Source organism: Pelophylax lessonae (assembly GCF_965119305.1).
Source record: "Pelophylax lessonae genome assembly, chromosome: 5".
Taxonomy (NCBI): domain Eukaryota; kingdom Metazoa; phylum Chordata; class Amphibia; order Anura; family Ranidae; genus Pelophylax; species Pelophylax lessonae.
The window spans coordinates 335701932-335721653 of NC_138772.1; the positions used below are offsets into that span (position 1 = coordinate 335701932).

The 19722-nt window shown below is 41.3% G+C and overlaps 1 protein-coding gene across 1 annotated transcript in view; it reads left to right on the forward strand.

The window, feature by feature from the left end:
• Positions 1 to 6397: 6397 nt before the first annotated feature.
• Positions 6398 to 19722, forward strand: part of HIVEP1 (HIVEP zinc finger 1) — a 205497-nt gene continuing 192172 nt past the window's right edge. Inside the window, exons 1-2 of the mRNA XM_082259257.1 lie at positions 6398 to 6574; positions 6847 to 6991. Of these exons, the coding sequence (XP_082115383.1) occupies positions 6952 to 6991 (40 nt within the window). The 5' untranslated portion in view covers positions 6398 to 6574; positions 6847 to 6951. The remainder of the gene's footprint in view (positions 6575 to 6846; positions 6992 to 19722) is intronic.

Here is a 19722-nt window from a genome sequence, read left to right on the forward strand (position 1 = left end):
CTGGCAAAATATTCTGTGGACAGATGAAACCAAAGTTGAGTTGTTTGGAAGAAACACACAACACTATGTGTGTGGCGAAAAAGAGGCACAGCACACCAACATCAAAACCTCATCCCAACTGTGAAGTATGGTGGTGGGGGCATCATGTTTTGGGGCTGCTTTGCTGCGTTAGGGCCTGGACGGATTGCTATCATCGAAGGAAAAATGAATTACCAAGTTTATCAAGACATTTTGCAGGAGAACTTAAGATCATCTGTCTACCAGCTGAAGCTCAACAGAAGATGGGTGTTGCAACAGGACAATGACCCAAAGCATAGAAGTAAATCAACAACAGAATGGCTTAAACAGGAGAAAATACGCCTTCTGAAGTGGCCCAGTCCGAGTCCTGACCTCAACCCGATTGAGATGCTGTGGCATGACCTCAAGAAAGCAATTCACACCAGACATCCCAAGAATATTGCTGAACTGAAACAGTTCTGTAAAGAGGAATGGTCAAGAATTACTGCACATCTGATCTGCAACTACATCTGATGCACATCTGATCTGCAACTACAGGAAACATTTGGTTGAAGTTATTGCTGCCAAAGGAGGTTCAACCAGTTGTTAAATACAAGGGTTCACATACTTTTTCCACCTGCACTGTGAATGTTTACATGGTGTGTTCAATAAAAACATGGCAACATTTTAATTCTTTGTGTGTTATTAGTTTAAGCAGACTGTAATTGTCTATTGTTGTGACTTAAAATGTGATCTGATCATCATCATCATCTATGACCAATTTGTGCAGACATCCATATCATTCCAAGGGGTTCACATACTTTTTCTTGCAGCTGTATATATGTGTGTGTGTATATATATATATATATATATAGATATATATATTGTGAGGGATTAGCTCGGTGGCGGGTGTGGATGACCCCTTGGGGGGGTGCGTTACACAGGGAGATAGCCGAGAAGTGGTTGCAAACAACAGTTTGGTTTATTCATGCAATTTTCTTCACCAGACTGCAAGCGTCAAAAACATCCAAAATAAAATAAAACACAAAATAAATCCTTGCCACTGTGGGCGGCTACCTTCTCACACACAGGAACCTATCTAAGGAAGTCTGTCCCCAACCTACTGTTGGGTAGACTTGGCTGATCATACAGCAGACTATCAATAGTCCATTTATTATCTCTTCACATAGAGAATGTCCATTTTCTCTTCACACAGCACATGTTCATTGGACTTTCCTTTCACATAGAAAACATCCATTGGTTTTTCTCTTCACACTCTTCACATAGAAATAGTTCATTTTCTCACCTTGAGTAGTCTTCACCCTTTTTACCCTCCTCAGCGCACATCGCTTCAGGAGGTCTTCCCCATGCTCTCACAGCTTCAGGGGGCATTCATCTGACTGTCTTCCTCTCCCCAGCTCACACAGCGTCAGGAGGCAGCAATCCTTCTCCCCATGTTCACACAGCGTCGGGAGGCAGCAATCAATAGACTTCCTTTGGACAAATTATAGAGGCCTTAACTTCCTCATTCTGAACAGCTGAAGGCCTTTCAACTTCCTTAAGCCGTCCTGGCTACCTTTGCAGCCGACACCCTATAGTAATTGGTGAATTGTCTAACCCAAGCAGAAGTATCTACTGTCTGTGACAACATCCACAGATTTACCTGACTTCCTGTCACAATATATATATATTTAGAAAAGATCCTAGGGAAGGAGTTGCCAAACTATGGGTCATGAGCTAAGTTTGAGTGGGTCGCCGGCAGATTTTACGGAGAGCGGAGTCAGGGCTGCCCAGGCATCGGCAACACACTGTGTTACAAGTAAGGAGCAGGCAGGGCCTTTGACCTCCACTGACGCCCTGACCCCGCCCCTTGCTGTGCACGCTGTTCTGTACGGGAGGCAGCGCCTCAGGGTAGGAGTCCGACTGAGTGGAGCCATTATCAGAGTGCAGGCCATCGGATCGGAGCTGAGCTAGCTCCAGGACCAGTCAGCAGGTAGGCCAGACACTGCTTGATGGCTTAGGTATGCGAGTTGGTGACCCACATTTGCACAGGCATAGCAGCCCATTGATTCGAATGGGCTGCTATACCTGCGTTTTCCACTGAAAAAAGGTGCATGCGAAATCTAAAAAAATGCAGTGGCCGTGAAATCCATCCTGCTTTTGCACCATGCGACTTACATGCAGTTCCTGCACACGCAAACTGTTTTTAAATGCTGGGCCCACGTATATAAAAATGCAGAAAGCTCGCCAGTGCAGGAACTGCAGGTAAGTAACATGGTGCAAAAGCAGGATGGATTTCAAGGCCACTGCATTTTTTTAACTGCTGCATGCACCTTTTTTCTGCGGAAAACGAAGGCATAGCAGCCCATTCAAATCAAAGGGCTGCTATGCCTATGCAAATGTGGGCCACCAACCGGCATACATGTGAACCAGGCCTAAAGCAGTAGTAAAGTAATTTACAAATAAAAACACTGGTCCTCCTGCAGGTTTAACCACTTCTTGACAGCAAGGATTTGCCCCCTTAATGACCGGGCCATTTTTTGCAATGGGCACTGTTACTTTAACTGACAATTGCACGGTTGTGCAATGCTGTACCTAAATAAAATTGATATCCTTATTTTTCCACAAATAGAGCTTTCTTTTGGTGGTATTTGATCACCTGTGCGATTTGTTTTTTTAATTTTTTGTGCTATTGTAGTGTCTTACACTGAGGAGAGGCTTCCGTCGGGCCACTCTGCCATAAAGCCCCGACTGGTGGAGGGCTGCAGTGATGGTTGACTTTCTACAACTTTCTCCCATCTCCTGACTGCATCTCTGGAGCTCAGCCACAGTGATCTTTGGGTTCTTCTTTACCTCTCTCACCAAGGCTCTTCTCCCCCGATAGCTCAGTTTGGCCGGACGGCCAGCTCTAGGAAGGGTTCTGGTCGTCCCAAACGTCTTCCATTTGAGGATTATGGAGGCCACTGTGCTCTTAGGAACCTTAAGTGCAGCAGAAATCTTTTTGTAACCTTGGCCAGATCTGTGCCTTGCCACAATTCTGTCTCTGAGCTCTTCAGGCAGTTCCTTTGACCTCATGATTCTCATTTGCTCTGACATGCATTGTGATCTGGAAGGTCTTATATAGACAGGTGTGTGGCTTTCCTAATCAAGTCCAATCAGTATAATCAAACACAGCTGGACTCAAATGAAGGTGTAGAACCATCTCAAGGATGATCAGAAGAAATGGAAAGCACCTGAGTTAAATATATGAGTGTCACAGCAAAGGGTCTGAATACTTAGGACCATGTGATATTTCAGTTTTTCTTTTTTAATAAATCTGCAACAATGTCAACAATTCTGTGTTTTTCTGTCAGTATGGGGTGCTATGTGTACATTCATGAGGAAGAAGAATGAACCTAAATGATTTTAGCAAATGGCTGCAATATAACAAAGAGTGAAAAATTTAAGGGGGTCTGAATACTTTCCGTACCCACTGTATATAGTAGGTTATATGGTTTTCAATGGCATAGTTCATTCCAGTGTGTTCCAGTTCCAGAAAAAAAAAGTAGAATATTCTGCATTTTTTCTGCACTGGACTGTACTAGAATGCGGTAAAACACATCAAAAACGCACCGGAACGCACCTAAATGCACCAAAAACGCACTGGAACACACATGTCCTTATTTAACCACTTTACCGCCGGAGGATTTTGCTGTCTTACGTCTGGGCCACTTTTTGCGATTCGGCACTGTGCGACTCTAACTGACAATTGTGCGTTCGTGCGATGCCGTACCCAAACAAAATTTACATCCTTTTTTTCCCACAAACAGAGCTTTCTTTTGGTGGTATTTGATCACCTGTGCGATTTTTAATTTTTGCGCTATAAACAAAAAAATTTAGAAAAAATAACAATATTTTTCACATTTTTTCTATATGAAATTCCCCCCCCCAAAAAATGTAAAAATCAATTTTTTTTAAATTTTTGGCCAATTTGTTTTCTGCTACCTATGTTTGGTAAAAAAAATCGCAATAAGCGTATTTTGATTGGTTTGCGCAAAAGTTATCTTGTTTACTAACAAAGGGAAAGATTTTTATCATTTTTGGTGTTTTTTTTTTTTAACGAGTAATGGCGGCGATCTGCGATTTTTTTTTTTGCGGTACTGCGACATTGCGGCGGACAGATCGGACCCTTGACTGACATTTTTGACACTTTTGGGGGTACCAGTGACATTACTGCACTAATCAGTGCTATATATATGCACTGTTACTGCAAAAATGACACTGTTAGGGAAGGGGTTAACTGTATTGGAGAGGGAGGGGTTAAGTGTGTCCTAGGGGCGTGATTCTAACTGTAGTGGGACAGGTCTCCTAGTGTAAAAACAGAGATCAATGGTTCTACATAGTAGAACCGTCTGATCTGCATTTTTACACAGGGGAGAATGACAGGCGGCTTGTTTACATAAGCCGCCCGCCTTTCTCCCGCTCTACCGACGATCGTAGTGGGACCGGCGGACATCGGGTCCGCCGGTCACACGCCCGCACTCCTCTGTGAACGAGCCGAGGCAGGCGCGCGCCTCAGCGGGCGCGCGCTCGCACGCTATTGGCTCAAAACCCGGTGACAGGCTAGCGACGTAGATCTACGTCGCTCTGCCTGGCCGGGGCTGACTGCCGCAGTAAATATACTGTGCGCAGTCGGCAACCGGTTAAGGTTAAGAAAAAAAGAGGGGATAAAATGCACTGGACCGCATCAAAAACGCACTGGAAGACTGTAAAAACGTGTCAAAAAAGTGCATACAGAAAAATGTCCGGACTGTGTTTCTATGGTGTGAACTGGCCCTCAAAGCAAAAGATAAAAAAAATAAATAAAAATAGACCTTTTGCTTTTGAAAAAAAATTGTTTACTTCCACTCTGGACCGGAAGTGATGTCATGATGTTGCTCCGGTACTCCAAGGCCATAGAGGAGATCAAAGACAATATACTCTTGGATTGCCTCTGTGACCAACTGGAGGAACAGTTGGATCGCTTCTCAGGTGAGGGGGGGGACATCCCCTCCCGCCACTTCTGAAAGCATTCCAACGGCTTCTGAGCTCAGAACACTTTCAAGAGAAAGCCATCTGAAGAAAACAATACTGGGGCTATGGCCGATATCTTCATCCATAATCCTTGTAAACCACTTGCAAAGCGCAACGTATAAATATACCTTTTGCGGTCGGCGAGTGTTTTTAATCTATGCTGAATGAATTATTGAAAAAATAAGCAGGGTATTTTAGAACAATGTTTTATGTTTTGATGCATTGTTTGCAATAGACAGATGCTGCATCCAAATAAAAATATTATTTGTTCTCCCCTTTTGCACATTAGACAAAACTCTGAGCACAAGCATTACTTTAAGTGTACAAATCCTCACTGTGTTTCTTCATCAACCTAAACGTCTGTCTAATCTGCGGAGGAAACTGGGAGGCGTTAGTCTTGCTTCCTCCGTTTTCTCTGCAAGAGTTAACAGCTGGAGTGTTTGTGTGACCAAGAGGCCCTGGCTTGCAGCATGTAGCGGAGAGTCTCTCCCCACAGCTCTAATCCTCTTGGGTTCCAGTAAGGCGCTCTATGTTGCATAGGGGTTTCCCCAAGCTCCTCCTCCCAGTTTCATTCATATTTTTTCACTCTGTTAGTTCCTTCCCCCTTTTGCTGCACATTATTCAGACATCCTGTATCACCTCTTGTCGTTTTCTAACAGTCAAGTGCATCAGATCTGCTCAATCGCAGTCGTGGTTTAGCCATCCACAGCATTATGGAACCCCCCCCCCCTACCCTTCATGCTGCCAGACTGCACTCATGGCACCCTGCCTTTCCTCAGCTTTAACATTCCCATCCTTCAGTAGAGAGATGGGGCGGTATTAACCCCTTATGTGATACCTGTATGCTCTGTAATGTAAATGTATGTAAAGTACAAAATTAATGTTTGTTTCTGGTATAGGCAGGATACCTCCTTGTCTGCCTATTGCTGCTTTTCCTGTCTGATGTCTATATTTTTATGTTTTTGTAAGACCTTCCTGCACCATCCATCATGTCATAACAAGACTCCTGGTTTTAATATGTAAGTTCGGTTACTGGAAAAAAAACAATTGGACAGCATAATAAATGAAAAAGCCAGGCACCGTGAAAGTCACATTTCAGTGTGGTAATGATGATCTAATTGGCTCCCTCCCCTTTAGCACCAATAATTCCTGTGCTGCTGGAAGGATCTCTTCTCTGTGTGCTTATACATATGATGCCTTTTCAGTAGCTGCATGGGAGCTTTCATTCACAGGCTAGCAAGTGTTATCTCTCTCTCTTCTGTCACCCCTTGTCTCCCTACCCCCTTCCCTCCTCCTCTCTCTCTCTTTTCTCTCTCTCTCCCTCCCTCTCTCTTTCCCTCCCCAGTATACTTGCTTGCAGTGTTGCAATAGGACGACAAGGCATCCCGATTTGTAAAGCAGGCACATTGGTGGGCTGTGCACATCGCATGTGATTCATAAAACCATGAATGATCCAGAGGCGAGCAGCCAGCGAGATCTTCATGTGCAGGATGATGCTGTTTTGTTTTGCAATGCCCTGAAGGAGGTGTGTGTCCTGTGTGTGTGTGTGTGTGTGTGTGTTTATGTGTAAAGGCTGATCTAGCATTCTTTAGAGCCCCTTTCCATTTTATTTTATTTTATATCTTTTTTTCTAGCACTGCTCTATGACTTTCCATTCGGTATTATTTTTACTAATCAGATGCAGTGCTGTATATTTCAGGGGGGTGTGGGAGGGGAGTGTAGTCCCAGGCCAGTGCATCCAGGCTCCCTCCTTAGTCCTATCTTCCCTCATGTTGTTTTTTTCCTTCCCTTGTTCAGCTGCTGGATTAACTGATGCACTTGGCGGGTATATGGAGGCTTCTCTCTGCGAGCACTGCTCTCCATTTTTGAGAAGGAAAACCAGGCTCCAGGAGGAGGAGGATCATGCCTCGGACAAAACAGATCCACCCCAGAAATCTAAGAGGTTAGCAAATGGTTTCTCTGTTCTGATTGTGTGCTTGTTTTGGAGGGATCCATCCAGCTGTTTACCTTGTAAAGGTGGCAGTACTGGCAAAAGGAAGAGGGGGGGGGGGGGGTCTTCTGCAGTATGTCATTGTGTGTTGTTTAGAATCTTGTCCTGAATAGAGTATTGGAAGAGGCTGATCCTTGCTGATTTCAATTCAAGTACTTGCAGCTTCTGAAGCTGACGATGGTCAAGTCTAAAATGACCCCCAGAGGTTTACTGTAGAGTATCCTTTGTCTTTGCCATCTCCAGACGTATTACGTACCCCTATTGCCGGAATGTGCTAACTTGCAGTCAACAGCAAGTTTTTAGAGCACACCAATTATTTTGCTCAAACATGAATATCAATATTCATCTATGGAAGTTATAAAAAAAAAATCCCAGCTGGCAGGGCCCACAGTGTAGCCAGCAGTGCAACTGTGTTGCAGGCCTTATTCACAAACTAAAGGATTACCATTAAGATCAATGTGGGGCAGGGGGTCACCCTGCTAATGTCAAGCTTTTATTGTCACAACTTCATTTTCAATAAACATTGGTGGAATGTTCCAGGTATAGGACAGAAGCCAGTCATGTTAGTCATTGTTTTGTTAAAAGGGATGACAGCTGGCATTGTTTCAAATCCGAGTGCCTTCCACATGGTGTGTTTCCCATTGCTGTAAAATACTGTGGATTTTATATCTGGATAGCAATGTCCTCTTATTTAGTCACTAATAATGTGCATCAATTAGCCATTCCCAACATATGTTCTATTTATACACAGCTGGGACATTTTATCATTTTGTAAGCAACTCAAACAGTCAAACACTTTCTGCCTGCCTTGTCATTAATAATTTTGTTAAGGTAACCACTCAAATACAAAAAACTGTAACAAGTAGTGCAGAGACACAATGAAACAGGCATATATAGGGTATCATTATGTATGCAGTAAGCATTACCTAGCAGTATGCATGCAGTATGCATTCTTTGTGCTACCTTTTCTTGATATTATATCCAACAAGTGGTGCTGTGCTTTTCCGCCAGCCCTTGCCAATGTAGATCACGAAGGCCTTGTATGCAAATTAAAACATTCCAGATTTTCTACAAGGTTAGTGTTGGGGATGTAGCAGGTTTATGAAGTTCTGCTTGTGTGCATACAGTTTCATCTGTGTGTCAGCTATGACCTTGAGCAAGTGCTTGCCTGTCACAAATTTCTAAAATCACAGTTTTTACAATAAAATGTTGTTGAAACTGACCTACTGGCTTTCCATAGTTGCTGCTATACAACAACTTCTCAAAAAAAGAGACACTAATCGGAAAGGTTCAGGATGACATTCGGTCGAAAGGTATTTTGTAAAGCTAAAAAACCTAATAAGTGATTTTCAATGTGATATTATTCTTTTATAATGTTGCACATTGCAAGTTGCTACATAGTGTTGTCAGCCACATCCAAACTGTAAAAATTTAAATTGAAGTGATTACTAGGGGCACAGTGCCAATCACCAGTGCCCAAATAAATGACATTGGATGTTATCCAATGAAGCGTTTATAACTGTTGCTGTTTTATTCAGTCAATGTATGGTTTGCTTAGTCCAAAAAAGTAGGTAACTTTGTAATGTAATGGCTTACCTAACTAGATCAAGCTCCATCCATCAAGCTTCTACACTGGATCTTCTGTAGATTCGAATTGGTAGTTCAGCATAATTTACCAATAACTTTGTAATGTAACGGCTTACCTAACTAGATCAAGCTCCATCCATCAAGCTTCTACACTGGATCTTCTGTAGATTCGAATTGGTAGTTCAGCATAATTTACCAATAACTTTGTAATGTAACGGCTTACCTAACTAGATCAAGCTCCATCCATCAAGCTTCTACACTGGATCTTCTGTAGATTTGAATTGGTAGTTCAGCATAATTTACCAATAACTTTGTAATGTAACGGCTTACCTAACTAGATCAAGCTCCATCCATCAAGCTTCTACACTGGATCTTCTGTAGATTTGAATTGGTAGTTCAGCATAATTTACCAATAACTTTGTAATGTAACGGCTTACCTAACTAGATCAAGCTCCATCCATCAAGCTTCTACACTGGATCTTCTGTAGATTCGAATTGGTAGTTCAGCATAATTTACCAATAACTTTGTAATGTAACGGCTTACCTAACTAGATCAAGCTCCATCCATCAAGCTTCTACACTGGATCTTCTGTAGATTTGAATTGGTAGTTCAGCATAATTTACCAATAACTTTGTAATGTAACGGCTTACCTAACTAGATCAAGCTCCATCCATCAAGCTTCTACACTGGATCTTCTGTAGATTCGAATTGGTAGTTCAGCATAATTTACCAATAACTTTGTAATGTAATGGCTTACCTAACTAGATCAAGCTCCACCTATCAAGCTTCTACACTGGATCTTCTATAGATTCAAATTGGTAGTTCAGCATAATTTACCAATAACTTTGTAATGTAACGGCTTACCTAACTAGATCAAGCTCCATCCATCAAGCTTCTACACTGGATCTTCTGTAGATTTGAATTGGTAGTTCAGCATAATTTACCAATAACTTTGTAATGTAACGGCTTACCTAACTAGATCAAGCTCCATCCATCAAGCTTCTACACTGGATCTTCTGTAGATTCGAATTGGTAGTTCAGCATAATTTACCAATAACTTTGTAATGTAATGGCTTACCTAACTAGATCAAGCTCCACCTATCAAGCTTCTACACTGGATCTTCTATAGATTCAAATTGGTAGTTCAGCATAATTTACCAATAACTTTGTAATGTAACGGCTTACCTAACTAGATCAAGCTCCATCCATCAAGCTTCTACACTGGATCTTCTATAGATTCGAATGGGTAGTTCAGCATAATTTACCAATAACTTTGTAATGTAATGGCTTACCTAACTAGATCAAGCTCCACCTATCAAGCTTCTACACTGGATCTTCTATAGATTCAAATTGGTAGTTCAGCATAATTTACCAATAACTTTGTAATGTAACGGCTTACCTAACTAGATCAAGCTCCATCCATCAAGCTTCTACACTAGATCTTCTGTAGATTCAAACTGGTAGTTCAGCATAATTTATCTATAACTTTGTAATGTAATGGCTTACATAACTGGATATACACCAATCAGCAATCAATTGTTGTTTTATTCAGTCTATGTATGGGTTGCTTAGGCCAAAAAGTAGGCAACAGTCCATCAAGCTTCTACACCGGATCTTCTGTAGATTCGAACTGGTAGTTCAGCATAATTTACCAATAACTTTGTAATGTAACGGCTTACCTAACTAGATCAAGCTCCATCCATCAAGCTTCTACACTGGATCTTCTGTAGATTCAAATTGGTAGTTCAGCATAATTTACCAATAACTTTGTAATGTAACAGCTTAACTAACTGGATATACACCAATCAGCAATCAATTGTTGTTGTTTTATTCAGTCTATGTATGATTTTCTTAGGCCAAAAAAGTAGGTAACAGTCCATCAAGCTTCTACACTGGATCTTTTGTAGATTTGAACTGGTAGTTCAGCATGATTTACCAATAACTTTGTAATGTAACCGCTTACCTAACTGGATATACACCAATCAGCCATAACATTATGGCCACTGAAAGGTAAAGTGAGTAACATTGATTATCTCATGACAATGGTACCTGAACTTGGGTGGGATATATTAGGCAACAAGTGAACCTGTTGTCTTTGAAGTTGATGTGTTGAAAGCAGAAAGAATGGGCAAGCATCAGAGCAACTCCAAAACTACAGCTCTTGCGAGATGTTCCCAGTCTGCAGTGGTCACTACCTATCAAAAGTGGTTCATGGAAGGAAAATTGGCAAACCAGCGACAGGATAATGGGCGGCCAGGGCTCAATGATATATGTAGGGAAGGAAGGCTGGCCTGCGTAGTCTGATCTAATAGAAGATCCTAAAGCCTAAATTTCTGAAAAAGTTATTGATGGTTATGATAGAAAGGTATCGGAACACAGTGTGCATCACATTTTGTTGCATAGGGGACTGTGTAACCACAGACCGGTCAGGGTGCCCATGCTGATCTGTGTCCACACCAAAAGCACCTACAATGGGCACGTAAGTATCAGAACTTGACCTTTTGGATTAATGGAAGAAGGTGGCCTGGTCTGATGAATTACATTTTTTTTTTTATATTATGTGGATGACTAGGTGCACACCACTGGGTAAGAGATGGAACCAGGATGCAATATGAAAAGAAGGTGAGCTGGAGAAGGCTTAAAGGATCTGCTATGCTAGCTTGTCCCCAGATACCATGCATAACTTCAGAGGTCTAGTGGCGTTGATGCCTCGATAGGTCAGGGCTGTTTTGGCAGCAAAACGGGAACCTACTTAATATTAGGCTCATGGCCATAATAATATGGCTGATTGGTGTAATCGGAATAGTGTTCAGGTAGGCCCTTACATGCCTATTCAATTATTTGTAAGTTGTACTCTAACATATCTAATCTAAAGAAACTCTAACTAGCGTGTGGATACATTTTTTTCACCCATGATAATTTTGAGCTTTAGTGGCCAAACTTATTGACAATATATAAGTTTTGGTGTTTTGTATTTTGAACATACATCTTCTTTTTTTATTTTTATTTTTTTAAAGCACAAGGTTTCAATACAAATAAACAGCCCCAACAGTTTAAATAGAACCCACAACCAATCACAGCATGACATTGGGGAAAAAAAATTACCAATCGGCAATCAACATACTACTAGACCTGATTGGAGAACTGCACCAAGAACTGTCATGTAATACACTGACATACAGAGCCTACATTAAAGGCTGGTCATAGATGGAAAGGATTTCGGATGAAAATTTTTAGGAAGTGTCTTATGAAAATTCTCAGAGCATTCGAAAGATTTCGTTTGCTTTTAGCATTTGATTTTGGAATGAATAGACTTTACTGAATGAAAACCACGTGCTGTTTTAGAAACTTGTTCATGAAAAATTTTACATTCCGCTCCTTTGAATTTTCATTTCACTTTCGTCGACAATGAACATTGATTTGACCCACTGGTGATCAGAAAAATTCTACCCATCTATGACCAGCTAAGCTGCAATCACATCATACAAAAGCATAATACATAATCCCTCCCTATATGATGTCCCTACTGGAAGGGAGCAGCCTCCTTCCCCCTCAAGATCAACTCACTTTAACTGTGGCTCCACCCCTTTCAGGTTAAAACTCCACCCTTGGCCTGTAACCTGAGTCTTTTCATAGGAACTATAAAATATCCAATTCTATACAAGAAAGGGGAAGATTTGGGGGTTATATTTAAACTGTTGGATTTGTTTGAACTGATACTTGCTTTCAAAAGAGCTGAAGGAAACATGAAACATTGCCGCTATATATTAAAAAGCAGAGTTACTTTTTATCAGCCGATATCTGATAATGCATAAATTAACCACTTAAGGTCCGCCCTATAGCAGTTTTACTGCTACAGGGCAGTACCTCTGCGCCAGATCACGTATCTATGTATGATCCGGCTCTTCTAGGTAGTGGGGGGGTATAATCACAACGGAAGCTGGGCGACGGGTACCGCGGACTCTGTCTGCTGGCACCCATCAATCATTCGGTACAGAGGCAGAACAATGGTCTTCCTAAGTAAACAAGGCTGATCACTATTCTGTCAGCAAGAAGACCTAGATCCTATGTTCCTGCAAAGCAGGGACGTGGATCCATGCCTTCCCCTAGTAAAAGAACCTTCCACAGTACACAGAAACACAAGCTAGGCTCACAGTTAACCCTTTAATTGCCCCTGGTGTTAACCCCTTCACAGCCTGACTCATTAGTACAATGACAGTGCATATTTTTTTTTACCACTGATCACTGTATTAGTGTCACTGGTCCCCAAAAAGTGTCAAAAGTGTTAGAATGTGTGCCACAATATTGCAGCCCCACAATAAGTCGCTGATCGCCGCCATTACTATTAAAAAAAAGAGAAATAAATAAAAATAAAAAAATCACATAGTTTGTAGATGCTATAAAGTTTGCTCAAACCAATCAACATACGCTTATTGGGATTTTTTTTACCAAAAATATGTAGCAGAATACAACTTGGCCTGAATTGATGAAGAAATTTGATTTTTTTCAATTTTTTTATTGGATATGTTTTATAGCAGAAAGTAAAAAAAAAAAGACATACATTTTATTTGGGTACACCGTTGCATGACCGCGCAATTGTAAGGTAAAGTAACACAGTGCAAAAAATGGCCATGTCAGGGGGGGGGGGGGGGTAAGTCTTCCAGAGGTCAAGAGCTATTATTACCCTTGGCGCTGGTAACCTTTTTTCTTTTTTGGGATTTGAACTTGAGCCCATTGGATACCCAAGGGCAGGTGACTGTAACAGAAGGCATTTTTGCACTGCTTGTTGTGTCTTCCACTTATCAGTTATACAGAGAAAATATCCTGCCTGCTGACTAGTTTATTCAGGCATTACTGTACTGCTTCAGTTCACCCTCCTAGTGATCCTGAAACATTCCTGCTGGTAATGCTGGAACTACTGTCTTTTGCTTACAGAATGTCTGATATAACAAAAAATGATTGTAATAAGATCTATCTTTCAGCCACCAGTCAGATTCAAGCCTGCTTTGGAAGTTTGTATGTGATTGGTGATGCAGGAGGCAGAGAGAGGAAGTTACACAACACAATCTTCAGGAAATCCACTCCTAATGTCCTCCTACTGACCCTCTATACAGCTCTTTTTGTTTATTCGGCAGGGAATTAAACAGAACCCAAATTAGGGTACACCGAATACATCTTCTGACCATGGAACACTTGCTGTGTTTTACTGGAGAGCATTAGAAGCTCATTGAATGTCTTCACTTGTCTGTTTAAAGTGATCCTGTCAGGTTAAAAAAAAAAAAAATCCAGATGATAGGTCCTGCAATAAAAGAGCTTTTATTCTCCTGTCTGCAGCGACCTATATTTCCGTCTTTCCTACAGTGACATAGGCATTGTGTAGGAAAGAACCACAGTGTGGGGCAGGGCCACAAGCATCCAATACTTAAAGAATTTTCAATGCCAAAGAGTAATACAGAGGCTTCATCACTGAAACAGAGGGAAGGTAAGGGACACAGGGCACTGGAGAAATAAATATAAAGCCTCTACTATTATAGGACCTTTTGTCTGCATTATTTTGTCCTCTTGACCTCTGAAAGATTTAGCTCACTTTATGACCAGGCCGTTTATTGCTATATGGCACTGTGTTAAATTGTGCGGTCATGCAACGCTATACACAAATTCAATTTTATATAACTTTTTATAAACATAAAAAAATTTTTGGAAAAAAAAACCCAATATTTTTTACTTTCTGCTATAAAACACATCCAATAAAAAAAATTTAAAAAAATCAAATGTCATTTATAGGTATAGGCCAATATGTATTCTGCTACATATTTTTGTTAAAAGAAAATCCCAATAAGTGTATTCTGATTGGTTTGCATGAAAGTTATAGCGTCCACAAATATGGTATATATACTGGAATTTTTATTTATTTATTTAATACTAGTAATGGCGGAGATCAGCGACTTATAGCGGGACTGTGATAGTATGACGGGCAGTCTGACACTAACTGACACTTGATAAATATATGCACTGTTACTATAAAAATCAAACTGGCTGGGACTGGGTTAAACATCTAGGGCATTGAAAGGGTGTGTCTAACCAGTGTTTATGTGTGTAATGTGAGGTGCTTTCACTAAGGCTCGGTTTACACTTGTGCGATGCGGGAACGCTGCTAATATACAGCCTGTTCCCGCATCGCATCCGCACATCTGGCAGTTCACACTGCCATATGCGATACGCAGGGGGTGTCAATTAAAAGTTAACGACACCCCCAGTTTGATCGCATATCGCAGTGCAATCTGCAAGTACGCACAGAATCGGATCACACAAGTGTGAACCACTGTGCGACCCGATTTTGATGCGGCTCAAAAAATGCCTCCTGTGCGTCTTTGGTGCGGATGCAGTGCACATTCAGCCATACGAAGTGTATGGCTGAAATTCGCTCCGCACATGAGATCGCATGTAATGTAGGAGCAGTGCGCTCCGAATTACATGCGATCTCCGCAGCCGCACAAATGTGAACCGGCACTTAGGGATGTTTCAATCATCAATCATGCCTGCTAACAAAAACAGGCATATCTCCACTGACAGGACAGAGCTCTGTATTGTTTACAGCCTTCCTACTTGCCGATCAGTGAGTGCCAGCAGTCAATCATTGGTTGGCACCAACTGATCGGCTTGTGCTGTGACTAATCACAGCACAGCCAGCACCCCGTACCCGGAATTTATGAATCATGTACTAGATACAGTACCTGATCCGGCACAGGAGAGCCACTCTGCCGCCCTACTCCTGCGTGATCCGGTCGGCAAGTGGTTAAAGAAATATCAGCACCTTAATTGATACTACAGATGTGTGATTAGTGCACCATAACTTTCTAGTATGGTGTGACAATGCTTGGTCTCTTGCTTTTAATTGTGCCCTGCGTTGTCAGCATGGCCTCCAGTAGAGACTGCAAGTGTCCATTTCAACACAAATTGTGCTGGCGTAGTCCACTGTTGTCTCCATTAGCAAACCTATCCTGAGAAATGTCATGCAGCTATCCCCTGGAGTGCATGCATGTAGTCAGGAAGTAGCTGCAAAGAGGTTGCCGGAAGCCTACAGAAATGGAATGCAACAAGAGGTGAAAACAAGTATTCTATTTAAAAGGAGAAACTGATTCATATTAAAAAGAGTTCTATAGTGACAGCAGACACTTTTATTTTATAACATCAGCATTGCAATTGCAATACAAACAATAGTTATTTTAACAAACTTGAAAAATCTCCTTTCATGTTCAGTGCTGCCAACCTCTAGGTCATCTCATTCCACACATTCCTGGATTCCCTGCATGCTTTGCAGCTTCTCCACGGCTGTTTACTTTCAAATGTTGAGGACTATATATCCCATGGTACCTTGCTGCCTGCAAGCAGTGATTCCTGCACTGACTCCGCCTCCGGAAATGCCTCCTCTCAGCACCTCTGTATTTCAGAGGCTCTATGAAATGTGTGACACAGCAGTGCCTACTCACAGGGCATAGTGAATGTGTCACCAGGGCCGCTGCTTGACTATTTTGCACTAAAGGACCAAAATGTGCACTGACAAACGCATGACGCTCCATAACCAAAAAAGTTCAAGTGAATGGGCTGCCCCTGGCGCGACAAACATACAAAAAGCAAGCAGGATTGTGTATTCCCATTAACTCAGGCTCGAATGAGGCATAAATCGTAAATCTGACCATTTACCATTGAGCATCTGACAGTCAGATTAACAAATAAAAATATATTATACAAAACAGCATAAAATTACAATATGCAAAATCATTTAAAAGTGATACATTTACAGTCTTTACAGTGCATCAGTTTAAATTAAAAAATGGCTTTAAAATGAATATGCTGTCTCTGGCCGTTGGGGAGATACCCAGTGTGTGTTGTGTAATAGGCATTCAAGAATGTCAGTGTATCATAATTGTATATTTAAAGTGGTTGTAAACTTCAGACATGAGCTATGAACAAAGCGTATCCGTCTATAGTGTGTGCTTGTCTCAATTAGGAGCACTAAGTGTCATTTCTGTCCGCTGCCTCGTTACTTTGCTATCAGCATGAATCACTTCTGACAAGTTCTTCTGACACCAAGAGAAAAATGGTGACCGGGGATAGACCTCAAGCTGATTGACAGCCTTGGCTCTGTTCTTGTGAGCTTTTATGAATTGGTATGTGTCCCTTCCCTCCAGTCAGCTCTCAGAGCTCTCCTTACTGAACTCTGCAGAGTGTAACTTCAACTTCTCGCCCCCTTTTTACTGAACTCTCAGACAAGCTTTATAAATTCTTCACTTTGAACAGATGTAGATAAGAGAAGACTGCAGATAAACCGGTACAACTTATGTAGGAGGATTTGTTTAATCTCTGTGTATCACCTGTGGAAACTGCCGTTCCCGATATACTCCCACTCTCCATCGTGAAGTGGCCTTAATTCTGTGTTTATTTTTTGCACAGATCATTACCTACCCTGCAGTTGAAAAATGTGCCTATATTTTAATAGCACTGCTTCTGGCCTTGTGATTATATTCAACTATTCCAAAGAGCTGTCATTCTAGACTGGTGAAATAATAAGTCCAAAATACAATTGATGTCCTTTTTTTTTCCCCACAAATAGAGATTTCTTTTGGTGGTATTTGATCACCTGTGCGATTTTTCGTTTTTGCGCTATAAACAAAAAAGAGCGTCAAATTTTGAAAAAACACCAATATTTTCTACTTTCTGCTCTAAAACATTCCCAATAAAAAAATTAAAAAAAAAAAAAAAAAAATATATATATATATATATATATATATATATATACATATATATATATATATATATATATATATATATATATTTTATCAGTTTAGGCCAATTTTGTATTCTGCTACATATTTTTGGTAAAAAAAACACAAAAAGCGTATAATAATTGGTTTGAGCAAAAGTTATAGCGTTTACAAACTATGAGATAGATTTATGGACTTTTTATTTATTTTTTATTAGTAATGGCGATGATCAGCGATTTTTTTTATCGGGATAGCAGTGGACAGATCGGACCCCTAACTGACATTTTTGACACGTTTTGGGGACCAGTGACATTAAAACAGTAATCAGTGCTAAATAATATGCACTGTTCCTGTATAAATGACACTGGCAGGTAAGAGGTTAACACTTGGGGTGATCAAAGGGGTAAATGTGTTCCCTATTGTGCTTACTGTGTGGGGGGATGGATTTAACTGAGGCAGAGAGAGATCGGTGATTCAGCTTAGCTGAATCACATGATCTTTCCCTGCTTCTCCGACAGAAGAGCCGCCTGCTTTGTTTACATAGGCAGGCGGCTCTCCTGTCATTCTGTCCGAAGTTTGCGGGAGGCTGGTGGCAGTCGAGCCTGCTCCTCCTGCAATCTGGCTCCCGCTGTGAAACCGCGTGCACATAATCACATAGATCTACGTGATTATGCGCAGCCGAGCCGCCCTGCCTTAGTAATCTGCGTGGGGCGGTCGGCAAGAGGTTAAAAAAGAACGCCATATTTCCACTTTACCAAGTTGACCCAAATAATGTCCCTCACTAACCTGTGAGGCCACTGGATGTGCGGTATAAACTGTATGTAGCTTTGGCTGGACTACAAGCATGCCCTATTTAGGTTCCTAAAAAGAAAACTGGATGCTTCCAGACTATGCAGCCATAGATCTGCTTCCATGATTAGCATGGTCAGCAGCCATAGATCTACTTCCATGATTAGCATGGTCAGCAAACTAGAAGTCCTGTGTTGTGAATGGAACTAGCAGGATCACCAGGTATTCGGGTTTGATTTGAACTGCATACATAAAAAAAGCTTGCATTTTATCAGTTTAAGGACAAAAGGATACAGTGCCAACATTTTGAGCTGAGGTTTACTGTACGTACACTTTAGTACTAACCTGTATTTTTCCAACCTTATTTAGTTTCCCCTAACTTACAGCCACCTCATACTCATTCACATTGGGGGGGGGGCAGAATCTGGGGGTCCCCTTGTTAAAGGGGGTTTCCAGATTCCAAAAGGTCACCTCCACAACCATTGGGGCAGGGTTTGGGGGTTAGAGGCCCTTATCCGCGTCAACAAGCTGTTTTTTTTTCTCAATTTTTATTGTCCACAATTGTTTAGTTTACATTCAGCTGTCAATGGGGAACCCTACTGACAGCTGACATGTCATAAGTTGTAAAGGATGCAGCGGCTGGCTTGTTCGCCCCCTCTCCTTAACAACCAGCTATTCACTGGTTGTTAAGGACGCTGATGGCCACCCGTGTGGCGTGTACGAGCATCTTCACATGTTTTTTGCCCGTTGTCATGCGTAGGGCACACTATTAATTCAGGGGGTTGCCCTACATGCAACAAACACAGCAAAGAAGCATAAGTATATTTTTGAGCTTTGCTTGTTTTTTTTTTAGCCATATACACTGCTGAGATTGTTGCACATTTTTTTTGCACACAAAACCATGTGTCATACTTGTTGTATTTGGGGGTGTTATTATTAATGAACGGCACCGCAAGCGTGACATGCATTTTTTTCCGCGCTTTGTGAATGCATTCTTTCTCCACAGTGTCTGTAGTTACAGGTAAATAAGTACTTGTTTTTAAGTGCTTTTTTGCTTGTTCAGTTTATTGAAATACCTTAATGCATAGTCTGGGCACAGGACCACTTTAACCACCTTTCTAGTGCCAAATGTTTAAAAACAGTGGGTAGGTGGATGTGGATTGCTGGGGTGAATTTTAAAAACTGAGTGGTTTACTACTTGTGCACATGCCTGGTACAATCATAAATTTGCAACATTGCAAAAATGTATCTTTTCTGTCGCATTCGTCGGGCAGTAATGCCCACCAAGTACCACCAATTCAGCTGTATGAGGCTGTATTGTGTTTTTTTTTTATGGGTTAAAACAGGCAGTTTTTCTTTGGAAAGTAGATACTGTAAATGAGCATGCCTGTAATCCTTGATTTTAACTGTGTGTATGGGATCATCTTTGATCATATGACATACAAGATATAATCTAATCCACCAGGTGCATTGCTGTTACAAGGCTAGTCTCATGGATGGTGAAGTAATGAAGTAATTCAAAACCTGCATACTGGCTGTTC